General features: G+C 54.6%; 4 protein-coding genes across 7 annotated transcripts; 2 read left to right on the forward strand and 2 right to left on the reverse strand.

Moving 5' to 3' along the window:
- Window positions 1–372: 372 nt before the first annotated feature.
- RNF229 (ring finger protein 229) lies at window positions 373–2303 on the reverse strand. Its single transcript, XM_089534592.1, has one exon. It carries the CDS (start codon window positions 2103–2105, stop codon window positions 984–986), a length of 1122 nt encoding a protein of 373 aa, XP_089390718.1. The 5' UTR covers window positions 2106–2303; the 3' UTR covers window positions 373–983.
- A 1324-nt stretch (window positions 2304–3627) lies between these two features.
- Window positions 3628–14402, reverse strand: NDOR1 (NADPH dependent diflavin oxidoreductase 1). 3 transcript variants are annotated; one of them, XM_089534590.1, is made up of 15 exons: window positions 14357–14402; window positions 13693–13827; window positions 13414–13491; window positions 13114–13211; window positions 12590–12688; window positions 12340–12441; window positions 11617–11826; window positions 11295–11416; window positions 10311–10531; window positions 10075–10182; window positions 8963–9077; window positions 7155–7301; window positions 6318–6436; window positions 4857–4951; window positions 3628–3871 (listed from the first exon to the last, which is right to left on the reverse strand). In XM_089534590.1, exons 1-15 carry the CDS (start codon window positions 14378–14380, stop codon window positions 3727–3729), a joined length of 1818 nt encoding a protein of 605 aa, XP_089390716.1. In that variant the 5' UTR covers window positions 14381–14402; the 3' UTR covers window positions 3628–3726. The 3 variants fall into 3 exon arrangements, with proteins under 3 accessions (XP_089390716.1, XP_089390715.1, XP_089390717.1); XM_089534589.1 differs by having other exon boundaries at window positions 10311–10663; XM_089534591.1 differs by lacking the exon at window positions 7155–7301 and having other exon boundaries at window positions 10311–10663.
- A 32-nt stretch (window positions 14403–14434) lies between these two features.
- On the forward strand, window positions 14435–15526 carry TMEM203 (transmembrane protein 203). Its single transcript, XM_089534608.1, has one exon. It carries the CDS (start codon window positions 14473–14475, stop codon window positions 14899–14901), a length of 429 nt encoding a protein of 142 aa, XP_089390734.1. The 5' UTR covers window positions 14435–14472; the 3' UTR covers window positions 14902–15526.
- Window positions 15527–16561: 1035 nt separating this feature from the next.
- On the forward strand, window positions 16562–26196 carry TPRN (taperin). Of its 2 annotated transcripts, none has more exons than XM_089534600.1 (4): window positions 16562–18543; window positions 23784–23964; window positions 24194–24324; window positions 24486–26196. In XM_089534600.1, exons 1-4 carry the CDS (start codon window positions 16594–16596, stop codon window positions 24546–24548), a joined length of 2325 nt encoding a protein of 774 aa, XP_089390726.1. In that variant the 5' UTR covers window positions 16562–16593; the 3' UTR covers window positions 24549–26196. The 2 variants fall into 2 exon arrangements, with proteins under 2 accessions (XP_089390726.1, XP_089390727.1); XM_089534601.1 differs by having other exon boundaries at window positions 24197–24324.
- Window positions 26197–26382: the final 186 nt, after the last annotated feature.

Raw genomic sequence — 26382 nt, forward strand, 5'->3', positions numbered from 1 at the left:
AAGGGGAATATCAAGACACCCCTGTGACTGCTATGAGCTAGCCCCATGGAGGGAAGTCGGACTTTCCAGGGCAGCCATTGTGACACAAGGGAAGGCGGGGGAGGCAAGAGGACTCATCCTGCAAACTGAGCACTAGCCTTGGCACAAGCCTGGCACTGACTTAGCACTGAAGCGCGGGGGGAGGTCAGGGATGGGACCAACCCCACGTTTCCTCCCTGGCAGACATGGCCCCCAGCCCCCACCTGGTATATCTTTGCACAATGCCCCCCACCCCAAATCCCACTGGCCCTTTGAAGCTAGATTGCTTTCACAAACCACACATTTGTATTAAAAGGTTATAATAAATATTGATTAAAAATTAAAGAGCAGCAATCCAAAAACTATGCAAAACCAAAAGGAAGGCCTCCAGCTGGCTGCCTTTCCTCTTGCTCCCTTCATTGGAGCCACAGAATTGCATCTGGAAGGGAACCGGCGCTTCCATCCGGGGAGGGAACTGTCCCTGTCCCCAAGGTCTGGCATGGGGACTCTGGCCCCTCCATGGCTCCCTGATCTCACGAGTTGCTGTCCCCCTTAGCCCCCCAGAACCTCCCCTGAGAGACTGAGGTGGGAATAGCCTGGCCCTCCAGATGTGGCTGGACTGCAGCTCCCATGAGCCTTGTGCCAGTGCTGAGGAGTGTTGCCTCTGCCTCAGGTAAACCCATGCTTCCCCTCCATCTCCACGGCTCCTCTATGTCCTGAGACTGATATGTCTAGATGCAAATGGCCAGCTGGGAGGTAGAAGGGAGGCACATGGGTGGCTGGTCCAGATGTTTCTAAACTGCTGGATAGTTGAAGGGAAGGGGAGGCCCAGGCAGGTTCTTCAAAGCCACAGTTGATGCCCCTCAGCTCCAACGTGGGGTCACTCTCCTCCGCAAGAGCCCCTAATTCTGGGACTGGGGCACGCGTGAGGGTCCTGGGCCAGTCAGGAGGGTCCTGGAGCTGCTCTACTGGTCCATGATGAGGAAGAGGAGGAGGAGGAGGGCAATGGGGAGGAAGACCAGCAGGAGGCTGAGGGTCTCGACCCCCATCAGGGCCACCAGGGCCAGACGGTAGCCCCAGTGGCAGCGGCCCTCCAGCCGGGACAGACCCTGGATCAGGCGGGGAGGGTATCGGAGGCAGGGCAGGAAGCCCACCATGCGCGTGGTGTGGAAGCGGACCTGGAAGTGGTGCTCCAGGCCTCCCCAGAAGCCCGGGCGCCGGGCGGGCAGTGGGCTGAAGAAGAGAGGTATCGGGACACCTGCGGCTGTGCCCTGGGCGGCCCCCAGTAGAAGTAGCTCCTCCTGAAGCCGGCAGATCTCCCACTCCATCATGGGAGTCTTCTGGCGGCAGATGGGGCAGCGCACACGGCCAATGTCTGCGGCACTGGCTGCCTCCATGATGGCTTGCAGGCACTGGCCGCAGATGATGTGGCCGCAGTTCAGGGGGGCCGGACAATGGTCCTCCCGGTCATAAAGCTCTGTACAAATTGGGCACTCCTGCTCTTCGCTGGGGTCCTCAGCTTGGATGCAACAGGATTTGGTCTCTTCCTCCTCCTCCTCCTGCTGACCTCTGCACTGGGCTGGATCCTCCCAGAAGCTGACCGTTGCCCCTGCTCCTGTGCCTTCGCCCAGAGGAAGCTCCTGCCCATTTCCCACTGCAATGGACCCCTGGGGGTCACCACCGTCCTCTTCTTTGGCTCTGGGCAGGAGGCCTTCCAGTTCAGAAGAGGGTGCTGTGGGAATTGGGGGACCCAGCATGGGATGGCCCCCATCCTCCTCTGCCTTTTGGTTGTGCCTCTTGCCCTCTTCCTCAGACTCTGTGGTAGGGCCCCCCGCTTCCAGGCCGGACCCCCCTCGCTGTGGGAGGCAGCCCTCCACTGGCACAGTCTGCCCCGGCTGGCCCTGCCCCACCTCCTCATGGCCGGCTGGCACTGTGGGCCCTCCGCAGGTCTGTTCCACCTCTGTGTCATGCCTGGAAGGGGCACAAGGGGACATGGCCCCTGGACCAACAACCTCTGTCTCCTCTGGATTGGACCCGAGAACTGGTTCTGCCATCAAGGCCTTGCCTTTGGAGTCATCTGCTGCCATCTGTCTTAGTAGCCCTGGCCTTGAGAGGACCAGCCACTTTGGCACAGGGCCTGGGCTTTGTGCCAGTCCTTCTGGCAGCTGCTCAATGCCAAAGAAGCTGCAGGCGGTCGGCAGCACCCTCCCATCTCACCCTGTTTGGGAATGGTACCAAGAGTCCGTGGGAGAAGCTGGGTTCAAATTCCTGAAACGCACCAAGGCCAGAAGCTTGTTGCCTCAAAAGAAGGGCCTCTTCTCAGTGCCAGCGTCTGCCAGGCAATCTTCTTCCTCTTCTGAGCTGCTGGTTCTCCGGCTTGCCCTTTGTACCTGCTGAGGCCAAATATGACTGCCAACTTGAGGGAGGGAAGGAGGCTGGCTCTAGCCAGGCAGGATCAGGTTTGTCAGCTTCCAAGACTCAGGACAAATCAGAGGAGCACAGTGCCTATCAGCCAGGCAGGAGGAGCCATCAGCCAGGTGAGGCCTCCCAGGTTGGCCTCCGGTCCTCCTCCACCTCCAACCAGAGAGAAGCCCTTTCCTGTGCCAGGCACAGCTTCCTGCCCAATTCACCTTGCAGCAAACAAGCGTCATTTGAGTGAAGATATAGATTGCATGCCTTCTGTCACAAGGCCTAGGTCTCTCCACTTAACAACCTCTTCCCCCATTCCTTTGTAATTCTGGGCCCGCAAGTTCCCTCCTCTTCTGCTGTTGTCTCTCCTTGAGTTTATAGCAAATGTGTCCTCTAATTTTTTTTGGGGGGGTAGGGGACTACAGAGATGTTGTCTTTTTAAAAACAACAACACATAAGTCACAGTGAAATGGCACTTCCAGGTTTAGAGGCAGTCTACCTCTGAGCTCCAGCTGCTGGGGATAAGCAACAGAAGGAAAGGGAGGAGGCCTTTCCAGTGTGGCCAGTGGATCTCCCAGAGTCTGGTCCCCATTAAGACAGGGAAGCGGAGGGACCTAGGCTCTCGCCCAGCGAAGAATCTGGGCATTCCTTGAGAGGCCCTTGCAGCCTGCAGCAGGGAGTGGGTTCCCCAAAGTAGCCAGCCAAGGGACCTGCCAGCCATCCCCCCACCTCTGCCAAGGGTAGCACTGCATGGCTCCCCTGACCCACTTGTTCTACTTCCCAGGCAGGCAAGGCAAGAATGGGGTCAGGTGCCTCCTGACTCACTGGCCTGGCCCCAGTGACTCTTGGCTCACCTGGCTGCGAGAAGGAGAAGGTGGCTGGAGGAGGAAGCAGAAGGGCAGGAATGTGAGAGAGCCAGATGGTTGGGCAGGAAGAGAAGGTGCTCAGAGGCCAGGCCCAGCTGGGCCCCAGGGAGCACCCCTCTTTTGCTAACACACCCCATTACATGCACCCCTACCTGGCTCTGTCCCTCTCCCAGGTCTCGGACTTGCCATTAGGGTGGCTCCTCTTTTCTGCTTTCCCTCATGGGCTCAAGAAGAGCCATGCCTTGGACATCGGGTCACTTGGATGAGAAGCTGGTGGTGGGAAGGAGGCAAAGGCATCCTCTTCTACTCAAAAGCAAAATTCAGGAGCCAGAGAAAAGGTGCTAGCCCAGGTTTATTGGTCCTGACCAGAGTCTGGGCCCCCCCACATCGGCCCATCCCTCCCTCTGTCCACCTGAGACTCAGTGGGAGCAACTCAAGACCAGGTCTCGGCCTGGAAGCGGCCGGCGCGTTCCAGGTTGGCCAGGTAGTCCTCGGCTTCCAGGGCAGAGAGGCCTCCTTCTGACTGGAAGATGGACTTCAGGGCTTCGGCCACTCCCTCGGGCATTTGCTTGGCGTTCCTGGAAGAGAAAGGGGCCAGCTTGTGACTGGGTGGGAGATCCGAAGGGAAGGGGTGGGGGAAGACAGGCCCAGGGCAGGGCATCCTGGGGTCAGACCCCATCTCAGCCTTGAGGTTCTCTAGGCCTCTCTCTCTCTCTTAGACTGACCCGCCTTACAGGGTTATTGTCAGGATCAGGTGGGGAGAGGAAGGTCCACGTAGCCTCCTTGAGCTCCTCTGAGGAAGGGCCCTCAGGGCCATCATGGATATAGGGGTTGTATGTTATAAAAATGTTAAATATTGAAACTACACGCATGCCAACGTTGGGCCTTTGGGGCAGAAACAGTGGAAGATGGGGGTTGCCTGGTTTGTCTGTTTCAGTTTGAAAACTGGGGAGGGAAAGGAAAACCAGGAGACTGTGATTCCCTTAATCCTGACCCACTGGTTTTGTGGACTGTGGATCCCTTTTTCAGACAGTAGGCAACAGCCACCTATTCCTTTTTTTTTTTTTGTTCTTATCTTTGTCATGGAGAGTGACTGGAGAAACTTGTTTTAAAAAGGAAAAGGTGTAAGTAAAGCTGACATGTCAGGGAGGGCCATCCTGTGGGGCTAAGCCTCTACAAGGCACAAAGGCACCAGTGCTATGACCACTTTGCCTGGGTTGGTTCTGAACTTCTGATTCCTGGTAGCTGCTGAGCAAACTCCTCTACCCTCATTTGAGGCATCTCCCCCGAGGGCTGATGGCGCTTCCAGGAACGCGGAGGAACCCGTTTACCCAGGAAATCCTGTTCTTGTCATGTAGGAAGACGGACAGAGGTTTCCGCCAGAGGCCCTTACGCATCCCAACAGGCGACTCGTGACACGGATGGCCCGTGGCCTCCACCTGAGCCAACCATGGCTGCCTTGGCATGTCCTGGGGGCGAGCAAGTGGGACAATGGCCTAGGATCTGCCATGCCAGAGGGCTGGAAGGGCTTTTGAAGAAGGGAATCCCCTTCTTGGCACTCACCCGGCCAGGTAGATGTGGGCACCCTGGCATCCCACCAGGTTCCAGATGAGCGCTTTGTTCTCCTTGAGGCGGTGCTGGACGTAAATCTTCTCTTCCTGGAGGGCAGAACACCAAGAGATCATGGAAAAGCCCAACAGGGACATCCTCTCATTCATTCCCTCGGTCTAAAAAGGAGTGCTGGGGCTGGCTTCCTAACCCACCTTCTCTACTTACCTGCCTACCTACCCACCTGCCCCCCAGGGCAGAAGAACGCCTTAACAGGGCAAGTGGAACCCAGAAGTTGGGAGCCTGCATCATTCAGGGACTAATCCAGTGCAGGCCCTTGGTTTTGCCCTCCAGCCAGAAACTGGTACTTGCAGGTAGATTGCCTCAAACCATTGAAGTTCTACTGTGGGGTCATGCATACATCAAATGAGAGACCCCTTTTCCTCTCCTCTCTCCCCAGACTTGGGCTTTTTAAAAAGACCATTCAAGCCCAGTGGTCGACACTACATTTCTGGGCGGCTCCTCCCACCACTAAATGAACTCATTATGGCGTTTATTTCCCATCCATTTAAAAGGATAAAATCCCCACCTCAAAAGTCTGGGGACAGCCATCTGCCCGCCTGCTTTCTCCACTCCACGGTGTGTGTGTGTATGTGTGTGTGTGGGGGGGTCATTTTATAACCACCCCCCCTTTGCCTCTGAGAGCAAAGCCTCCCACTGCCTGGGCTGCTCCTCTTCCTTCTCCAAGGAGTTCCAGCCCCACCTGTAGACAGTCAGGTGCGGGCACCAACACATGGGCACACGCATACACGCCTGGGAAGCCTGGCTGCAGAGTCAGCTCCTGATTCAACAGGGAAGAAGGTCAGAAAAGGGAGGAGGCAGGAATTCAAAAGCATTCCTGGAGCACGGAGGAGGATAACTGGGTGGCTGGAGCACTCCTTCCTGTCCACGGCCCTGTGCCACGGATGCAATCTGCTACTGGAAGAGAAGCCAGGCATGAGCCACAGGCCCTCCTTTGGGAGATGAACCCAGAGGGACTGGCCCTGACATCAGGCAATGGAAAGGGCTGCAAGATGGCCTTCCTGCAGGTACTAGTCCCCTCCCCAATCAGGGGCAGCTCAGGGCCTGTGGACAAGTAGCAGGGGGTCTTGCCCTTTCCTTCAGCACAGACCCCCATCTGATAAACCCATGAAAGCTATGGACCCCTTCCTACAAAACATTGATAAAGATGATGATTCACGACATGGACACAGCAACAGCAGCAGCAAATATTATAGGACCACATACGGTGGCAACACAAAAAGAAAGGGAAAGGCCCCAGATGCCAAATGCCACATTGAGAGGAGACAGAAACAGCATTTTGCCAGGGCAGAAGAGGGACCTCTGCCTTCTGGGCTTTCCATCCTGGCCTGAGTGACTGATGAGGGTCAGAGTTTGTGGAGGGAGGCCCTGCAGTGCCTCCTGCTTGGAACTAACCTGATCCCGGGAGAAGGCCACAAACAGCATCATGAAGCCCCTCTTCACCAGCTCTTCCCATTCCTCCTGGCAGTAAAAATCTTTTCCTTTCTGTCGGCAGCCGAAAAACAGGCAATTCCCTGCAAGAGGAAACCGGGGGACATCATGGGCCAACTTAACTCCCAGCGGCGGCAGGCAGGCAGTGACCAAATCTCCCACAAATGCAATGGAGGGTTCATAATTTGGGGCCCCACCAGCTAGGAATGGGGTTGGCTCTGAAAACTATTCCAATGCCAGTGTGAGGCTGGGTGGGTCCTTTTTCCCCACTATGTAAAGTTCTGGGTCAGGCAACCGCTGCAGGGTTGAGGGTCACTGTGGCAGCTCCCCTTCCCCCAGATCTCCCATGGGTTGCACGCCCATAGAAAACACCACCACCCCAACCAGATGTGGCCACAGGTTTATTTTCTGTTTATAGAGAGACACATTTTCATTACAGTAAAGCCTGGCACACAGCTTTCGAGGATTATGTCTGATCCTGGAGGCTTCCTAGACCAGCAATTCTTGTTTTCTCCCTCTCTCTCCCACAGACAGAGAGACACTTCTGGTGGCAGCCACAGCATCTGACCCAGGCATTCAAGCAGAGACTGATTAGCTGAGGAGGAACGCTCACACTTGCTTGCCATTCCCAAAAATGTGTCCAGATGCAGAGTGCCCCCTGGTGAAAACCACAGGGCAGGCAAGGGCAGTGCACTCCAGCTCCACCCAAATAACTCCAACGCAGTTCTGAACGGAGCCCAAACAATGCGTTGTCCACAGCAGACCTGTAGCAGAGGACCTTTCCCCAGGGCAGGGAGTCACCTTGTTTGCCTTGGGTGACTCGCTCCTGGATTGCTGCTCGGAAGGGGGCCACCCCGGTGCCAGGCCCAATCAGGACCACAGGTGTCTCTGGTTCAGCCGGGAATTTCATCCCTCCTTTCTTCACCCAGAGAGGAACCCGGGCAGCCTCTGGGAAACAAGGCGCTTGTGTGAATCAGGACAGCATCAAAGGGAGGGCATCCACACAGTCATGGAGTGTTTCTCTTCCCATCTCCCTCTGACCCATCTTTGTGCGCTGAAGTGCAGCCCTTGCTCTCTCCCTCTCTCTCAGGGCAAACAAACACATTTCTAGCATTCCTCTTCCTGGGAGGGTTATTTTGGGCCTGAGAGGCATGAAGCGTCCCATGACAGGCAAAAGGAACATCCCAGAGCGGCCCCCACCCCTGGTCCCAGTCCTTCCCCCTTGGGCTCCAAGGGCCTTTCCTTCACACCTCTTTCTGGATGTTTTTCCGCTGCCTCTGACATTACAGGCATACCTCACTTAACACAGCTGCCAACAGAGGAGCTCCTTTTTATGGCCACTCCTTTTGATGCCCTCTCAGCCTTTTCTCCTGTCCTCTATCTACCTGGACTTGACTTTTTTTTTTTTTTTTTGCAACATCCACATTGGAACAATACTGAAAGGAGGATGCAAAAACACAGTCTTTCATTGTTACAACCCAATAATGCAATAAAGCTTGAGCAACATAATTCAACTGATCCTATCAGGCAGGCAAAATAAACAGCATGCACGGACAATAAACCCAAAAGAGTGCAGCTAGCCCTGCGTCACCTGCTCCCTCCAGCATGCTAAAAAAGCCTAGATCTGTAAGCCTGGCCATCGAAATGGAATTAATAAAAGTGGAGCCTGGTGAAAGAAAACAGGATCACTGAAAGCATTTAGGGAAAAGCCTTCAGGTAGTCTCTAGAAGGTACAAAATGTTTCCTTATCCAAGGCTTCCCTGACCTGGTTATTTCATTTCACATGTGCATATTGTAATATTTGAAGAAAAACTTGGCTGAAACATGTTGGGCTGCCCTTTTGAGGTGGAACCCTAGACCTCTTTCCCCTGGTGTTCCTACAGAAGTCATGCCCAGGAACACATCCCACTTTGTAAATGGATGCATACCTGTACTTTTCCAGAGCAAACCCCAGAACCTTCCTGGCAGCACAACCGCCGAGAGATTCTGGAGCTGCACTCTGGAAAAACAACTCTATCAAGTTCATTGCGCTGGTGTCACTCTCCCCAACCCAAGGGTCTCTCTCTCTCTCGCTCTCTCTTTCGCTCTCTCCCGCCTTTTTCATGGATTTCTTTAGTACATTTCTGCTCGATTATCCAAGGCTGCCAAGGTGACCTACACATCTCTTACTTGCTAAGGCTGGAAAGATCAACATTCACCTTATCATTCAATGGCTGAAGGACCTTAACCGCTTTAGCACAATGAATGTATATTTTATACACATCAAGTTCAAGGAAACAAGCAAGGAGCACGCAAAGGTTTCACCGTATCCTAACTTTTCCTCTCTATACCCATCTCTCTTCCCCAACCCTCTGGCCCACTGCTAGCGTCCCTTATTGGCAGCGTTTGGACTATGAGCTGCTGGGGGGCAACCTTCCTTTCCACCAGGGGGGCAGCTCGGCTTAGGGAACGTTCCAGAGCACCACCCATGTGCCTTGAAAGGCAGCCTAATCTCCATACTAAACAATAGCTGGAGTGAGGAAGAGCAGAATGACCTCAGCTTCCTTCCCACAAGGAAGATGTCTCTGGTGGCATCATGCCCCCTCTTCCCTCAGCATTCCCCAATTTACCGTTCTGTGGGTCAAGGGAGGCCAGCCACGTGGAGCAGAGGCCACGCCGGGGTTTACTGAGGAAGGTCTTATAGCGCACCACCGCCAGAAGGATCTCAATGCAGTTGGGACGGACCTGAAGAAAGACCAGCAACAGCATGTCTTGACAGGGATCCTAGCTAGTGGCTCAAGCTCACAGCTTGGGAAAATGGCAGAGGATTCTGGGGAAATGTAGTCTCCATCATCTTTATTTATACGCCACCTTTTACTCACAACTGGGACACAAAAAGGATTAAAAATTAAAATGGGTACAATTTTGTTCTCATTGTTTTTGTTATGTTCCTTCAAGTCAACTCCAACTTATGGCAACCCCATCCTTGGCCAGATGTATTCAGTGGGGGTCTGCCACCATGGAGGCTGAGAGAGTGGGACTGGCCCAAGGATGGCCAGTGGGTTTCCAAGGCTGAGCAGGGATTTGAACCCTGGTCTCCCAGAGGAATCCTGATTCAGCTCTCAAACCACTGTACCACACTGACTCTTACACAATATAGTTACAAATATAGAAAAGATTAACATTAAAACAGAATTAAACGAGTAACAATATTGTTCTGTGACTCCAGCTGTAGTTCTATGGACCCTGATGGCAGCCTAGGACCGAGCGTGAGCAATGCCAGTCTAGCTCCACCTGCAGGACTGATGTCAAGGCACACGCCAGGCAAGAAATTTTGCACTCCAAAGACGAAAACTGTGAGACATTTCCCTTCCCAGATGTTTATTCACCAGCCCTCTGTGCCTTGTCCAAAGAGGGACAGACATGCACAGAAATCACTACTAGGATACTGGACTCAGAAACATTAATTGTTAGGCTTCCCAGAGCCATAATAATTATCATAGAGAGGGCTTGGAGACCTCTTGAGGGGGCATTACTACCAGACGAAGACAAGGTACTATGGAATTTTATGGGAATGCAAGGTCCAAGAACAGGAACAACTGCTTGGCACTGGCTCTCTGGGCACAATCTTCTGCTCAAGATGCCAACCTTGCCGAGGACACATTGGGCCTAGAGCACCAGAATGAGACAAGAGGCAAAAACCCTGCTTCAATGGGCTGCTGAAAGACCCATCATTCCTTACCAGCATGGAGGAAGCGATTGAGAAGGCACGGGGCCTGATCCGTGGAATGAGGTCTAGCAGATAATCACATGGAATGGCACAAGTTGTGTGAGGAAAGTCACAGAGGACCTTGGAAGAAGAGGAGAAGGAAGAAATGAAGGTTATTTGATCACCTAAGGTTTCTGTAACCCAGAAATATACAAAGAAATGCAGCTTCCAGGCTGGTGGGGATGGGAAAGGCTTAAAAACTGCCCTACCTCCAGCGTGGTCCTGTGTGGGCGACTGCAGTATGCATAGAGCTCCTCCTGGCCCTGGGCAGAGTTGAACTCCTGCAGCTTCTCTCGCTCCAACTTGTGGGTAGAGAAATGGGCCAGAAGCTCAAAGAAGGAGCGGCGGGGGACACAGGTGATGTCCAGGTAGTGGGTCACCAGGCGCCGGATGGAGCACGGCTGGGGCAGGTGGGCAGGGAGGGGTGTGCCTGGCGGGAACAAGAAGCCCACCAGCCAAGGCAGTGCAGTGGGTTTGGCAGAGTCAAGGAATCTTCCAGGTAGCTTGAAAAAGGAGCCCTTATCAGACAGGGCAATGCATGCTTTTAAAGCATCAATATTCACTTTATTAAAAAAGCAATAGGGGAAAAAAAGCCAAGGAAACTTCTGTATAGAAAATAGCAAAGAGTTTCCTCTCCTACCATCCCCATCTGCAGGGAATGCCTCTTCCATCAGGGAGGCAAACCCAGGCCCCTCTTAGAACAACATCACTGTACTTCCCCCTCTTTCAAATGATGGTTTAACTCTGGCCAGTTGTACAGAATGAATCAATTAAACCGATCAATTAAAACTTGCTGGGCTAAATTTAACACCCAGAGCTCTTTAACTGTGCAACAACTCTACAGCAGGAAAATTGAGCTAAATAAAATTAAGTGATAAAGGACCCAAGAAGAAGGACTTGGAAGGGGGAGTCTTGGCTTCCAGAGGCTGGTGCTTTTGGGGCAGCTGGATCCTCAAAGCTGCTCTGTTCTAGCTCGGATCTCTGGGCTGTTCTGCTCTGCAGGGAAATGGACTGGCTTTGCTCTTTCTGGCTGATGCTGGCAAATGAGAGCTGAACTTTGCGCACAATCTGACAAGAGCACATGTGGCAAGGGAGAGCTGTCCCTTGAAGGTGAAAGGGGCTTTGCCAGGCACTCCATGCCCCCCTTGCAATTCTGGCTGGAGAGATCACCCCCTCGGGGAGCTCTTTGTTACCTGATTCGGTTGGCCTCAGGACAAAGTGCCTGTCAGGATCCAAACGCAGGAGACTGCAGAAGAGCTGCACCTCCTCTGGAGCATTGTGGGGCTGGATCATGACCACGTCTCCAGCAGTGTACCTGCCAAAGAAGAACCCCCAGTTCTTATCAAGCAGGACCCTTCCATGTTTCCTCCCTGTTCTGTTTTTAGGGAAGGAGGCATGGAGCGAGCATGAACACCACTGGGCTATGCTCCCATCTTCCTCTGCCTCTTTACCCAGAAAGCCACACTCAGAGGGTTGTTAAAACACCACAGAGACACATAAGCCAAGGAAGCTCACTCGATTCCAGAGCCAGTGACATCCAACTCAATGAGGCGGACATCTTGGAAGTGCGATTCAGAGGTCACACGTCGGTTGGACACCATTCGGGCAGCAAAAGGGTGCAGCTCCGAGGGGGGCTCCCGAGAGAGCTGGCTCTGCTGGAAGGAGCCCTCGCTGAGGCCACTGCCATCCTCTTCCAGAAACTGGAAGGTGAATTTGGGTGGTAAACTGCAGAAAAGAATAAAGGCAGCAAAAGGCCAGTGAGCAGGCGGCCATCAGGATAGTGTGTTATAGGTACTCTCTTTCCCTGACACCTGTGCTGCATTTTACTTGCATGTGCAACATCAATAACAGCCCTTGGTGTTGGTCTCATCTTTTTGACTGTTCAGAGTTTTCCAAATGAATTACATTTACCACCACCCTAAAACTCAACCGAGTGCATTAGCTGCACTGCAGAAGGTGAATTCAGGAAAGAGGAAAGGGCCAAACTGGACCCCCTCACTCTGCTCAACACCTGGCTCTTTATTGGTTGCTTTCACACTTAAGGCCCCTATTTTGCAATCTTTACAATGCAATCCTAAACTTGTCTACTCAGAAGTAAGTCACACTGAGTTCAATGGGACTTTCCTGCCAGTGGGTACGGCCAGGATAGCAGCATTATCCTATTAATTTGAGGGCTGAGTTTCCACTTAAAAATAAGCTCAAAATCTGCCCCTAGGAGTTATTTTCCTTTTCACTTACATGATTTCTGGACTGATTATGCGGAGGCCAGGAGGAAGAGGATACAGAGCTAAGACCTTGTCCCACAAATCCAGCAGCCAGGGGTCAATAACCGCATCAGGGCTACAGACAAGAGCAGAAAAGGGAGTTGTTTCAGACCCTAAGTAGGATCCTCAGAGGAAGGGGCCCAGTATCTTAGCGTTGCTGAGACATCCCCAGGAGGCCTAAATTTAATGGGATCCCGTCACTCTCCCCCATTGCTGCCTCTTACCCCAAATCATGCTGGTCATCTCCCAGCGCCACAGGCGTCATGGGGCTGCCCCCCAGCTGCAGAAGCCGCTTGTGTAGTTTCTTGGCAATGAAGTTGAACCTGAGAGGAGAAGCCATTGAGACACAGCCAGGCAGTGAGGAGAGCACCAGAGCAGGGCAAAATTCAAGTTCACAAAACAGTTGGGACACATTAAAATGCAACAACTGTTCTTATAGGGACAAATGAAAGGCTGCAGTTGGGGGCACAACTGTAGTGTGTTTGTTGACACCAATTGGCTGAGCCAACCTTGGGAGATGGGGACCTGATCCTTCACAACAGTTCTTATCCTCTGGTTGATCCAGAGCCCAGCTCAAGGTTGGGGAGAGACCAGCTAGGCAACTGGCTGCTGGGCTAAGCTTGCAGGGCAGGAGCAGAAATCTCCATGGCTTGAAGACAAAGGGCACCTGTGCCAGCAAATGCCCCTGCCCTCTGCCACTGAGTCGTGGGGGGGGGGGGGGGGTGTCTGGGTAGAAAACGCCACTTACTTGGGGTATGAGGAATCTCCGAGCCCCAGAACTGCGTAATCCATCCGGCTCAGGGAACCGGGGGGCAGATTCTTCCGGAATATGAACCGCCAGAAATTCTAGGCCAAAACCAACCCAGAAGGGAGGGGGCATTAGACTGAGGCTTGCGCTCAGGAAACCTTCTGGGGATCAGGCCCCTGGAGCGCTTCTTCCTCTCTTATTCCAAGGCAATGAGGGAAAAGCACGCCTAGGTGAGATGGAGCAAAGGCCAGACTCCTCAGGCCAAGGCAGAGAGGGAAGACCCCTGGGAAGCCCCCTCACCTTCATGTTATCAGGAGGGTCTCCTTGCCCTGTGGTTGCGCAGACGAAGACCACCAGTGGCTCATGGATCAGGGAAGCCTTGGAAGAAAGATCAGAAGGACACGCCTGATCACTCCTGCTTCTGGCTTCTTGGGGGTTTGGGGTCTCTGGCAGCAGGAGCTTCGCAATCTGGCCCCCAGCCCTGGCCAAGCTGCCCTCCCTGTCCCCGCATCAGAGGAGGAGGAGGAGGCGTGTGAGCGTGCGTCTGTGTGAAAGCAGGGATGGAGGGAAGGCTCTCACCACTCCGAAGGCGTCCAGGGCCTCCACTCGGCACCGGAAGTGCCGCCGCTTGGCTTCCCGGCCGATCCTCTCGGCCGTATCTTGGGCCGTCCCCGTCTGGCTGCCGAAAAGGACCAGGATCTTCCGGCCCTCCATCTGAAGGACCAGGGAAGGGTGTCATCATTGAGCCCAAACAGGAGGCTTGGGGGCGGCCAGCAAAGACGGCCCTGGAGCAGGTGGGGCTCCCCAGGAGAGAGGGCCTGAGGCGGTCCTTGAAGCAGAGCCTCCTTCCCCGGATTTGGCAACCCTTCCCCATGGGCCCCAAAGGGACCTTCCTGCCTCACCAGCTTGGCTGAGCGCCAAGTGCCTTTGGGACACAGAGTGGGGGCAGCCTCTGGGCCCTTGAGGGGTCTTGACCCTCCCTTGCAGGACTGTTGTCATGGAGGTAAAGGGAGGAGGAGGAGGAGAATGGAGGCAGGGCAGCGAAGAGGGGCGGAGGAGGAAGGGGCCCAGGGTCTCGCTGCCCCGATGGGAGCCACACTCTCTCGGCCTCGGAGGAGAGGAAGGGGCTGCCCTGGGGGCCCAGAAGCCCCCGGAGGACTGCATCTCCCATCAGCCACTCCTCCTTCAGGGCCGCTGCGGTCGATCCCCATTCAGTCTTCTAAGCAGCGAGCGCCGCCCTCACCTCTCCGGCGCTCAGACCCGGCATGGCGCCTCTTCCGCCTACGTCACCAGAGCGCGCCGGAAGTGCGTCGCGGGGAGCCGGAAGCGGGCCTCGGAGGATTGCCTGGGCGGCGAAGGATGCTGTTCTCGCTGCGGGAGCTGGTGCAGTGGCTGGGCTTCGCCCCGCTGGAGCTGCTGCTTCAGGGGCTGGCGCTGCTGGCCGCCTCGGTGCTGCTGGTGCTGAAGGTGGACGGCGAGGCCGGCTCCGGCTCGGTCTCGGGGCTGAGCTGGTGGGGCGTCTTCGGGCCGTTCTTCGCGGCCGACGGGCTGAGCACCTACTTCACGGCCATCGTCTCGGTGCGGCTCTTCCAGGACGGCGAGAAGCGGCTGGCCGTGCTCCGCCTCTTCTGGATCCTCACCCTCCTCAGCCTCAAGTTCGTCTTCGAGATGCTCCTCTGCCAGAAGCTGGGCAGCCAGCAGAGCCAGGAGCTCTGGTACGGCCTCATCATGTCCCCCGTCTTCATCCTGCTCCAGCTCCTCATGATCCGCGCCTGCAGGGTCAACTAGGACCAGAAGCAGGAGGACCCCCCTCGGCCCTCGGCCTCCAGGAGGGAGAGGGAAAGGATGGGGAAGGCCAGGACACCCCCAGCCCCAGCCCCCGCCTTCCCCCTCCCCCTCCATCTGCTCATGCTCTGCTCCTAGAGGGCCAACGAGGGAGTTGAGCAAGAGGACCCCCCCCAAGGGCACACACAGCTCCGCCTTTTCCTCCTGGAAGGAAAGGCCCAGAGACACGGACTTGGAAGGGCCTTGGAAGACGCTGTGCTCCTAGAGGGCCAACGAAGAGAGAAGAGGAGAGAGAGCCCAGGAGGCCAGGGCCTGTCCTTCTCTCTGGGAGGCCCCTTCCCGCTGGATGGCCCTGGGGTTGCACCCTCCTGCAGAGACTCAGACCTGGAAGGGAAGGGCCTCTCTCCCGTCTCCGTCCTCCTCCGCTTCCTCTGCGGAGTCCACTGGGAGGGAGGAGGAGGAGGGATGCCCAGGAGGCCAAGGACAACGCTCCAGATGGGAGGCCCAGGCCTGGCTTGCGCTTGCGGGAGGCGCAGATCCGTGATTGCCCTGGGACTTCTGCTGCGCCGGCAGGAGCGGAGCCAGGCCCGATGGGAGGTGGTTAGTTCCGAATAAACATGTAAACGTGCGTTTGCTATCTCCTTCCCTTTTTTACCTGGGGCCAAAATGGGGCTCTTTGAGAGGGAATGGCAGTGACCGCTTTAACTGCCTGGCTCAGTGCAAGGGAATGCTGGGAACTGTAGTCTTGTGAGGCATTGTACCTTCTCTCTAGATGCAACCTTCGGCTGCATCCAAACTAAAGAAATAACCCGGTTTGGCACCGCTTTAACTCTATTCTGAGAGCTGGAGTAGGTTGTGGGGCCCACAGCCGAGCTTATTATCAGGCAGCCTCTGTATTGTGGGGAGCTATGGTCCAAAAAGTAACTTTTCCAAGTTCTTAGTTTTCTGCACTGAGGGGAATGGATGCTCGATAGGCAGGGTTCTTGGCCAATAGGAGGCGGGAAAGGGCCTTTTCCCCGCCCCCAAGGCCTTGATTTACAGCGGTGCCAGGCAGTGGGTGGGGCCTATGCGGGGGGCGGGAGCGTCTGACCCTTTGGGCCAATGGCCTGAATTGTTTTCCTGACGTAAGGCCGTGCTTGCACCCAATGGGAAGTGCCGATACAAAACTCCGTTAATGCCTCAGGTTCCCTCTCTCGGATTCGCCCGCTTCTTGAAGCCCCGCCCCCTAAGGCTCATTCTTTGCCGGGTTCCCTGGTTGGACGAGGGTGGGCGTGTTCCCACTGACGGGTGCGCTTCCAGCTCACTCGGGTGACTGGCGGCCCCTTTGCCCAATTCGTAGGACCCCATCTGCAAGGCCAGCCAATGGGAGCTCCTTAAAGGGACAAGGGCGGGCTATGGACGTTCTGCCCAATCAGCTGCGCCGCCACCTCAGGCGACCGCCGTGCCCTGCCTAAAGGACGACGTCCTGCGGCACCATCGGCGGCCAATGAAAGCCTTCCTTGGCGCGTAGAGGCGGGCGCCCGAGGCTCCGTCCAATCCGCTCCTCCTCTGCCTCAGGGAGCGTTTTCGCTCTCAGCCAATGGGCGTCGCTCCGCTGTCTCCGTCCCGCCTTCCCTCGCAGAGGCGCCTTCATTCCTGGCGAGCGGCGGCCGGAGGAGGAGGAGGAGGAGGAGGACGGAGGCAGCTTCGGCCGTCATGAGCAGCCGGGCTCCGCGGGGCTCGGCTCCGGCCGGGCTGCCGGCGTGGAAGCAGGCCATCCTGGAGCGGAAGCGGGCCAAGCTGGCGTCCGGCGTCGGGCTCTTCAGGGGCTCCCCTCCGCGCTCTCCGCCCGGAGCCGGAGGGAAGGAGCCGCCGGTGCCTCCGAGGCCGGTGGAGGGGGAGCCGGAGAAGGAGCGGCTGGTGGTGGCGGAGAGCCTGGGCCCACTGCGGGAGAACCCCTTCATGCGCCTGGAGAGCGAGCGCCGCCGCCGGAGGGGCAGGAGGCGGGGCCCGGCCGTGGCCCCCGAGGCGCCCTCCTCTCCCCAGCCGCCGCCGCCGCCGCCGCCCTCCAGGCCCCCCGCCTCCGCCTCCGCCCCGGAGGCCCCCGCCCTGACGCAGCTGCTCGAGCTCTACAGCTCCATGCCGGGCATCCGCACCATCCGCGCCGACAACATCCTCATCATCGAGTCCCGCGGAGGGGAGGGCGCCAAGGGACACCACCAGCCCCGCCGCAAAGGGCTGCCCTCCGCTTCCTCCGCGGAGCCCCTGCGCCGCCTCCTCTCCCAGGCAGGGGCCCCCGTCACCGAGATCCGGGCCACGGAGGTGGTCATCTACGAGCCCCAGCCCCCGCAGGAGGCACCCAGGGCCACCGCTCCGGACGCAGAGCAGGAGGACAAGGAGGCAACCCTGGCCGAAGCGGGGAGGGTTAGCCGGCTGATGAAGAAGTTCGACACCTGGAAGCCCCCCAGAGGAGGAGGGGGAGGCAGCAGCAGCATTGGCGCAGGGAGAGGCAGGTGGCGAGGCGGAGAGGCCCCTCGGCCGGAGGCCCCGCAAGCGGCAGACGCGGTGCCAAACGCCAGCCCCCGGCCGGAGGGGACCTCCTTGGCCACTAAGGCCGCCAGCACCACCTGCCCCTTCCCTCCGTGCAGCATCCTTCTCGGCGGTGGTGGCTTCGTGCGGAAGATCGGAGCCAACTCCTTCACGGTGAACCCACGGGGGAGACGCTTCCCTGGACACACTGCTCCTGGTCCCCCGTCTGCTGGCCCTGCTCTGCCGCTGCTCAGCAATGGCCCCGTGGGGACGGAGGGGGCCCAAAACCCGCGGGGGCTGCCTGATGCCACCGACCCCAAGCCAGTGCCATCGCCAAGTGCCGCTGTGGCTTCGCCTCCCGCCCCGGCCAGTTCGCAGAAGCCAAAGTCCGAGGAGACCCTTGAGAGCCCCTCTCCGCCGCCTCTGCCGCCCCAGCCACGCAGTGCCAGTCCAGACAGCAGTGCCACGGCTGGCTTGCCCCGGCCCCTGCAGCCCTTCTGCTTGGGCGGCACGGCCTTCGAGATCCGCCCGGCCCCCAAGCCGGACCTGGCCGCCATCCCTGCGCACGACCTCCAGGCCCAGGCCCTGGCCAGCCTGCGCCTCAACTCCCGCAACTCCTTTCTTTTTGTGCCCCACCGAAAGGGGGAGGCTCCCAGTGCCCTGGAGCCCATAGAAACCCTGTCTGCTTTACCCGGAGCGGTCCCTGAGAAGCATCCTGAGACGCCGGTGCCGGTCACTTTCATTGACGAGGATTGGGGGGAGCCGGAGCCTGGCCTCTTGCCCCCCTTGAGGGTTCTGAGCCCGAGGCTGGAAGGCTTCGACGTGCCCCACGATGGTAACCTGGCTCTGGAGATGGAGGACTCCTCTGTGCCCATGTACAGTAGCCACACCTTTACGATTGTGCCCAAAAGGAAGCCCCCCGCGGCCGGGCTGGAGACCTTCAATAGAGCCTGGGTGCTAGAGGAAGACGATGAAGAGGAAGAGGTCCGAGCCAAAGCCAGGACTGGCGTGCCCCACGAGGAGCTGGGCCATCTCCTCAAGAAGCGCTACCCCACCGTCAATGAGATCGAAGTGATCGGGGGCTACCTCTCCCTGGATAAGTCCTGCATGAGTAAATCAGGCTCCCGGCGCAAGAAGGTAACCAGACAGCCTTCCTTGTGGTCAGCCATTTTGCTGACCCAGCTGGACTCCAAGGGAGGGCAGAGGGCAAGCGTTTCTCCTCTGCCAACCTTGATGAATCTAAACAGCCCTGTGTCTTCTGTAAATTATCTACTTCACACTCTCTCAGTCTCTGGCATTGTGGGGGACATTTTTATTTTTGCAACGGAGTGGCCTGTGCCCAAGTGTCCAGTGCTGTGCTACTTGCAGTCATAACCTCCTGGCATAAACACACCTGAAGTCGATGAAGGGTTGGAGCGTGTGTGTGCTTGTGTGCGGGGGAATTCTCTTGCGTGTGGGACAGGAACAATGTGTTCCTACATTTCCTTGCTTGCAGTGCCTAGGGAACAGGCTTCCTCTCGCCTGCCCTGGTTCCATCTTGGCAGGCAACGGTTTCTGGTGAAGGTTCTGCCTAGCTGACTTCCTCCATCTGTCTCAGGAATAGTTCCTGCCCATCCAACCTGTAGCCTCCTGGCGCAAAGGAGCATTTCTGAGATCAAAGCTTGTGGCTGGTGCTTTCTTTAGGCACTGGTTTGGAAAACCAAGCCTTCATGTTGGGACAGCTGCATGTGCTTCTTTGGGCCAGAAAGTGAGGTGCTGTGCAAAAGCAATTGAGCAGTGGGAGAGTTGTGTTTATGGGGCGAAAGGAATCCCTTCTTGTGGTAACAAAATGAGTCCCAACATGCACTGCCCAGGGACTGCTGGCATAGCAGAGGAGCTCTCCTGTGCCAGATGCTTTCCCTTGAAGGGCACTGAGCCACCAGTGTGGCTGCTCTATATTTATCAAGTTAGCAGGGACCTGGTGGCTGTAGCAAGCCATAGTTGGCCACCTGAGATTGTCATGACTGACTCTGGCTGGAGTGTAGCCGCTTCTTTGCCCTTTGGTGCCCAACGTGAGACTGTAGAGCTCCTTCCTGAGCATAGGCTGTCTTTCTCATTGGACCATTAAAATCCCCCCATCAAACTCACAATTCCCCAAGTGCTAAGATGTGTACGCTTTCTGTCTATAAACAGCCAGTGATCCTTGGAGGGGCATTTGCTTAATCTATCATCAGGCGGCTAATAAGTGGCTTTCTCAGAGCCTTCCAAGCCTTTGTAGTAGCGCAGGGCTTCCCTGTGGCCACAGGCATGAGGCTGTCAGCATGCCAGGGGTGGGTGGGGAGACTGACAATGGGGCACAGTCCTTTTCACAGAAAGAGCCATTGCTGGGCTGGGAAGGTTTGGGATGTGTTTTGGTCCCAGATGTTGCCAGAGCGCATCCCTGTGATGGTGCTTGTGAAGGGAGGGTGAAGCCAGTCAGCTGGGCTCTGCCTTTGGCTGAATCAGAGAAGGTGAGGTTCCACTGCATCCCACAAACTACAGCTTCCAGAGCTGCTGGGTGATTTTGGCGGAGGCTGGAGCTGCTTCTCTCTGAGCTCATTACCCCAGGTCTACCTCCTTTGTCTGAGTAGAGAAGTAAAGCCGGCCTGCTTGCTCTTTCCTTTAGTTCTTTTCCCTGTAAGAAAAGAGTGAAAGCTAAGGCACTGGTGAACAAACTTCAGCCAGAGTAAGCAAGAGTGTGCAGCCCCATGTAGGATTTCTTCCAACGCTGATGAGAAGGAGAAAAATGGAGGCTGTTGCTTGTTCCACTTCCATGTCCTGGGAGGGCACATGCTTATGGTCTGTGCTTTTCTAGGACTTGTGCATCTTTGGATGGGATTTCCAAGGGAAGGAGGAAGAGGGAGAAAATGGTTTCCTCCTCATCCTAGTGTTTGACTTTCAGATTTGATTGCCAGTGACTGTGGTGCAGTTGTATTCCAAATGTTGTCCCGATAGAGCTAGCAAGGGAGTCACAGCCAAGTCTCTGTAGCTGGAAGACAGAAGCATATCTGCTAGTTTTATGGAGACCTTAATACCGTCAAGGCCTCAAAGCCCCTCTGATCTTGGAAGCTAAACAGGTTCATGCTTGGTTAGCACTTGGATGGGAGACCGCCAACTCATCCCAGGTGCTGTGGACTACATTTCAGGGGAAGGAATGGATAAGACTACCTTGAGGATTCCTGTGAAGTTGATGGGGTGCCCATAAGTCAACAGGCGACTTGAAGGCATACCTCCCCACCCAAAGTTTTGGCTTAGTTCTCTTCTATGCTTCCCCAAGTGCTGCAAGGTTACAGCTGCTCAGAAACTGGCCCAGCTGGCACCCAAGAGCTTTATTATTCTTAACCGGAAAGGAGCGCATGCAGTGCCAAGCGGTAGGTGTGGTTTCCGTGAAGGTTAAGGTGTGTTTGTGGGATAAAAGGAAAGCACTCCTTCTCAGCCTAGCAGCACACATTTTCTCCTAATGAATTTCCTTGTCATAACCCTCGAAGAAGTCTGTTTCTGGATCTGGCTGAGGAAAACGTGGCAGAAAGACAGAAGGGGGAGGGAGAGTGGATGTGCTGACTGGTCAAGGCAGATACGCTAGAGGAACGCAAGGTCTGGAATATCAGCATGCAAAGGGATCTTGTAACAGCTCTGAGACTGACAGAGAGAGAAGGTGCAGCATAAGTTTAGCTGGGCGTCTCCTTCCTGGAGTGGCCTAGGGCCCACTCACCCTGGCCTTAGCCAATGACTTCTGTCCTGTCTTTGTCGTTCAGCAGCCACAGTTGAAACTGAACTTGTCCCCTCAGCACTATGCCGCAAGTTTTCTATGGCTATTCATACAGTCTCCTTCTGGATCTAGATCTGAGGAAGTACAGTAGACTTAAGTCTATGGAAACTTATGCTGCAGCTTCTTCCTCTCAGTTAGTCTCAAAGGTGCTACAAGATCCCTTTGTAACCCTTTTGGGTGTACACATCGCTTATGGCTGAATTTTCTTCTGATAGATTTGTATTGGCAAAGACCTCTTTTTGTGGCTAAACCTTGCATTCACACTATGAGTTTCTTGAGAACTAGGGTCAAGCAGATTGCAAGGCAATAACTCACAGTTTCTGTGTAACCTTTATCATGTCACTTGATTAGGTGCCTGCGGCATTATTCCCGTTGCGCATAGCCTCCACCTGCTCCTTTTGCTGCTGGTGTTGGTGCCACAAGGCTTCCCTCTTGTCCTGCCTGTTGCTATTTATATCTGTGCCGTGAAAGGGAAGAGGGGAACCTACAGCTGAATAGCCATTGTGCTGCTCTTATGTTCATGTTGCACCAAGGCTGTTGCCTTCTGGCTCTTGGCCTGAAAGCTCAGGTGACTGAACATGAAAAGGCAAAACCAGCTGAATGGTCCCTATCTGGCTGCCAGAGGTAAATTGGCCTGCCTTTGCCCTTCAGCTCTTCTTATTCTGGGCTCTCAGGCGCAGGACTGTTTCTATCCCAGCCAGGCATAAGTTACCTCTTTCCCACCGTCTGCTTTTCCTAGCAAAAGTGGCCATTGCCAGGGGCATACAGTGTAGACTGCCACCTCCAGGGAAGACCGGCTTGGGAAAAATTTAGGAAGCTTTGTTTCAGAGGAGCCTAAACACCTGAAGCAGAAGCACATAGTGAGAATCCCTGCATCCTGGACAAGCCTAAGGTATCATTCCCATTCCTGATTATTCCAGTCCTCAGCCTGCCAGATGTCCCTCACCAGAAACAACTGGACACAGTCAAGGGCTGGAATAATCAGGAATGGGAATGATACCTTAGGCTTGTCCAGGACGCAGGGATGCAATGCAAGAAATCATAGGCTCCTGTTCTATTTATTATGAGCTCTTTACTTGAAATAACTGCTCCAAGTCTGGAACATGACACTGAGAAGCATCTAGCAGTTGTGATGTTTACACTCACTCTAAGCTCTGCCTGTTGACTGGCTGCTCCTAGCCTGGCTTTGAATGCTGTGTTTCTGCAGAGCAATTGCCATGACTACAGGAACTGTCACACAGCATTAAGCAGAGTACAGCTGTCGTAATACGTTTTCCATTGTGAAGCAGGCTCCCCTAATGCCTGGGCATGCTGCTCAGCTTGCCAAGTGATTCCAGGGCAAGTCCAGAGTAATGCAACAGGCTGAATTAAACACCAGGCAGAAATCAATGCAGGCCTTGAGAGTGGAATTTCAGCCACTCCAGCTGCAGAGGCGGTAGCCCCCTGATATCCCGGCTGCAACTATTGAATGTCTCCTTCAGTAGGTCAGCTGCTTAGGTGAAATGGGAGCGTTTTCAAAGCAGCCTGGTGCAGGCAAGCACAATGTGGGGCAAACATTAGAGAGAAAATGAAGGACAGAGGAATTTTTGAAGCGCACACCAAACCATCTGTCTGCCAGAAACAAAGTCCTGAATTGTGGCAGGCTGTGGCACAAAGCATCGCTGGTAGAAAGCTCTCATGAGAGGCAGAGAGAAATAGTTCAGTATCTCTGCAGCCGCTTCCATCGACCGCTGTAGCGGTCCTGGTCTGGCTTAGTTGTCCCGCGTTCTGGGCTTAGGTAGCTTCCTCATCCTAAGCTTGTACTTTCCTGTCAGGGCCTGACACTGTGAAAAGCCTGAGCATTAAAAAACTTGCAAGGAGGATTTTAGCTTTGGCTTAGGTGGGGCTAGACCTGTTGGCACCTGAAGCTTGCTAATTAAAAGGTAAAGAGTTGCTTTTTCCTTTTCTCCCTGTCTCAAGTCTATCTCTGGTGCTTCTTGGCATGAATGTGTTCTGATCTGAAAAGAAGACAATAAAGCTGGATGAAGCAGCAAGGTGGGAGGAGGAACGTGTGAGAATGAAGTGAAGTAGCTGGCATTCCTGCCATGAGTGTCTCATTGTTTGCGGTGAGGGTTCATGACTTTGGGAGTAGTTGTCCCACACCTGGTGGAGTCAGCTGGGTGGCAGGCTTGGCATGAGCCCCTCTGCAAATGTGGAGGTGATCTAGTGCAGGGTTTGACAACCATTCCGTCAGCATAGGTCCAGAGACCCATTTTTCATCTGCATTGGTGGGATATCAGTGTAAATCATTTTACTGTGAGAGGGTTGCCTTACTTATAATTTAATGTCCTTAATTTGAGGTTACTTTCAACATTCTGTGTTGCTTTGAGGGTCTTCGGGAGAGAAATGCAATTCATAAACAGTTTATTTTAAAGACCGATTTGACCTTCAGCTGTAAGCCATTATTTAAAGTGAGCAGCCCTTTCCTAGCAAAAGCTGATGAAATTTGTCCAGTGAGCAGTCTCCAGTTTGATGGGGCAACCCAGTTATGAGTTCAGTCATCAGGCAGAGTTGCAAAGCATCTACCTGATATACTTCTTGCTTGTTCCAGATGAAGATTTCTTTCAATGAGACCAGCCTGCAGACAATGTTTGAGTATCCCTCTGAGAGTTCTTTGGTGGAGGAGGAAGAGGAGGAAGAAGAAGAATATGCCACAGAGGTGGATGAGACACCAACTGCTCTCTTCATTCCTCGCCCTTCCAGTATCATGAACTCAAACACAACCAACTCAGGTAAGCCTCATAAACCTGGAAGAACCCTCCTGGTACTCCACCTGGCTTAGACCTCTTGACCTGCTCTGTGGTCAGTTGAAGCCAATGGCAGAGCCCCAGATGCTACACCAGACCCTTGGGGGGGCGGTAGAAAGGCAGCGTTGCTGCTACTGAACATTTTCTGTTCACTTCTTCTGCTTAATGCTTCTTGTGATCCCTCTTCCAACGGCAGACTTCCATGCTTTCTCAGTAGGTTTATCAGGTTACACCCCAAAGCACTCCCTAGAGTTTGACAAGTGGCAGCAGGATCAATATGAGGGGACGCCTCCATGTGCAGGAGCCTTTCCACAGGATGCAGACCTGTCGGGCAACCAAGTCATGGTAAGACATGGGGCAGGCATTACTTCCATCTACTGTCCTTTTGTCTGACCTGCAGCGTGCAGGAGAGGGGCAGGAGGCATAAAGCACATTTGGCAGCTATGTAATACTCAATGTGATCATTCCCAGATTGCTTCCATCCCTTTTGTCTTGTTCCTTCACAGCTCACTCCGGCAGACAAGAGCAGCCTCTCTGACTTCAGTAGTGAACCTGCCCTCTACTTCTGACTTTCCACCTTGGACTGGTGCTGAGAAGAGACCCCTGCGGTATTCCTGGGTCCTTGCCTCCTGATGTGTGCAGACGCACTTGGGGAGATGGAGAGGGGCCTCTTTTCCTTTGTCAATGAGGGGGTCTCGTATTTACAGTGGATTCCAGGGCATCCTTTTCTTCGAGGCAGTTCACTTTTTTTCTGCCCGTGGCCTTAGTAGTTCTTTCTCCAGACCACCTTCCAACGCAGATCCCCTTGACTGGAGAGGGGCTCACATGGAGACACAGTTATGAAGGGACTGCCAAAAGCCTCCTCCCTGCAGCTGCTTTTCAGCTTGCTTGGCTGCACAGTTCCCATCAGCCAGGCGTGTTTGAACAGGATTGGCAAACAACTAGGTGCTGAGTCCAGGCAAACAACCTGTGATTTGACAGGGGTGACCTCATGGAAAACCCTGTCTTGGAGTTCACCTTGGGGAGCTCCTGCCCTGAAAGACCCATGGGAGCTGTGTTTGGACCCTTCAATTGTGCAAACCGTGACGTTACCTGTGTCGGTGTGCTAATGGAAATGGCAAAGGGGGAGTCTCCCTTCCCCCAAAGGAAGCCAAAGGGGTCCTTTTAATTCAGGTGCTGGTGTCTCTGTAACGAAAGTAGCATTAAGTGAGGCTTGGCTGTGCAGGGGTGATTTGTGTGTGCCTTGTGGCTGCTTGAATTATTTACTAGAGAGCCACCTATTTGTGGAGCTGGGCATTGTGGCATGTGCTTGGGTGTGCACACACACACACACTCACACATCCTTTGCCCAATTTATAAGGTGTTGCAGGGTTTTTGTCACGGGCTCTGTGTGTCTGACACTCCAGCTGGCCAGCTGTTCTTAACCTCAACATGCCACACTGTGGCTCCTGGGTCAGTGGGCACCCTGTGGCCAACCTCTTGCACAATTTCAGTGGCTAGGGAGCAGAACTGCCGCCCGAGTCTTTCTCCTCAGCTGTGGCTCCTACAGCCAGCAGGACAGTTGTGGAGCCGGCCCAGCTCCTCCCGGTGAGGAATCCTGTGTCTCTGGCGCTTTCTCCCCACATTGCAATAATGACCACCTGTTACCATGTTCTCCAGAAACAGCTGAGCTGGCCACCTGGAAGAGGATTGCACTACTTTTGCTTTGCTCTTGCAATAACTGTTCTACTGGTGGCCAGCGAAGTTGTTTGTTATATTCAGGTTATGGAAGCAGGATTAAGTACTGTAGTCTTAGCATCCAAATGGCACTCTATGCAAGAAACATATCTGGCCTCAGGATATGACGTTGTTGGCGTTGTGTCTGGCAGTGACCAACCTCAGCCTACTCCCAAAGGACCAAGATTTCTGCTCTGAAACCTACAACTACTTGTGTGCGTATGTATATGTATTTCCCTTTAGTACATCAAATTGAAATGAGCTACTTTTTCTGTGGTGGATTGTAAAATGTCCAGTATTTTGCACTTGATAATGATGTATTAACAGAGGAGTATGTGTTGCGGGGGGCTCTACATCTCATGCTCAGCCGACCACTGTTGCTGGATCTGGCTGGAGGGGCCAAACTACTGTGTACATGTCGCTCCCCCCTCCACTTCCCCTTGAATGGCATCGCTTTGTTATTCCAAAGCTCATTAAACTACACAAGTGATTTCTTCACAATGGTCTGCTTATAGTTTTTAGAGGTGGTTGAGTCTCATACAGTTAGAAATTCCCTCAGTGGGGGGTAAAACAAAAAATTGGACCAGGGAAGGTGCTGCTGTCCAGGTCATAGGAGGCAAGGACAAAGAGCCAAGAGTGGTGAGCTGGTGTTGGACACAGTGCTCTAGAATAGATGTAGACAAATCA

Source organism: Sceloporus occidentalis, unplaced genomic scaffold (genome assembly GCF_023333645.1).
Source record: "Sceloporus occidentalis isolate IW3139 unplaced genomic scaffold, rSceOcc1.0.p SCAF_8, whole genome shotgun sequence".
Lineage (NCBI taxonomy): Eukaryota > Metazoa > Chordata > Lepidosauria > Squamata > Phrynosomatidae > Sceloporus > Sceloporus occidentalis.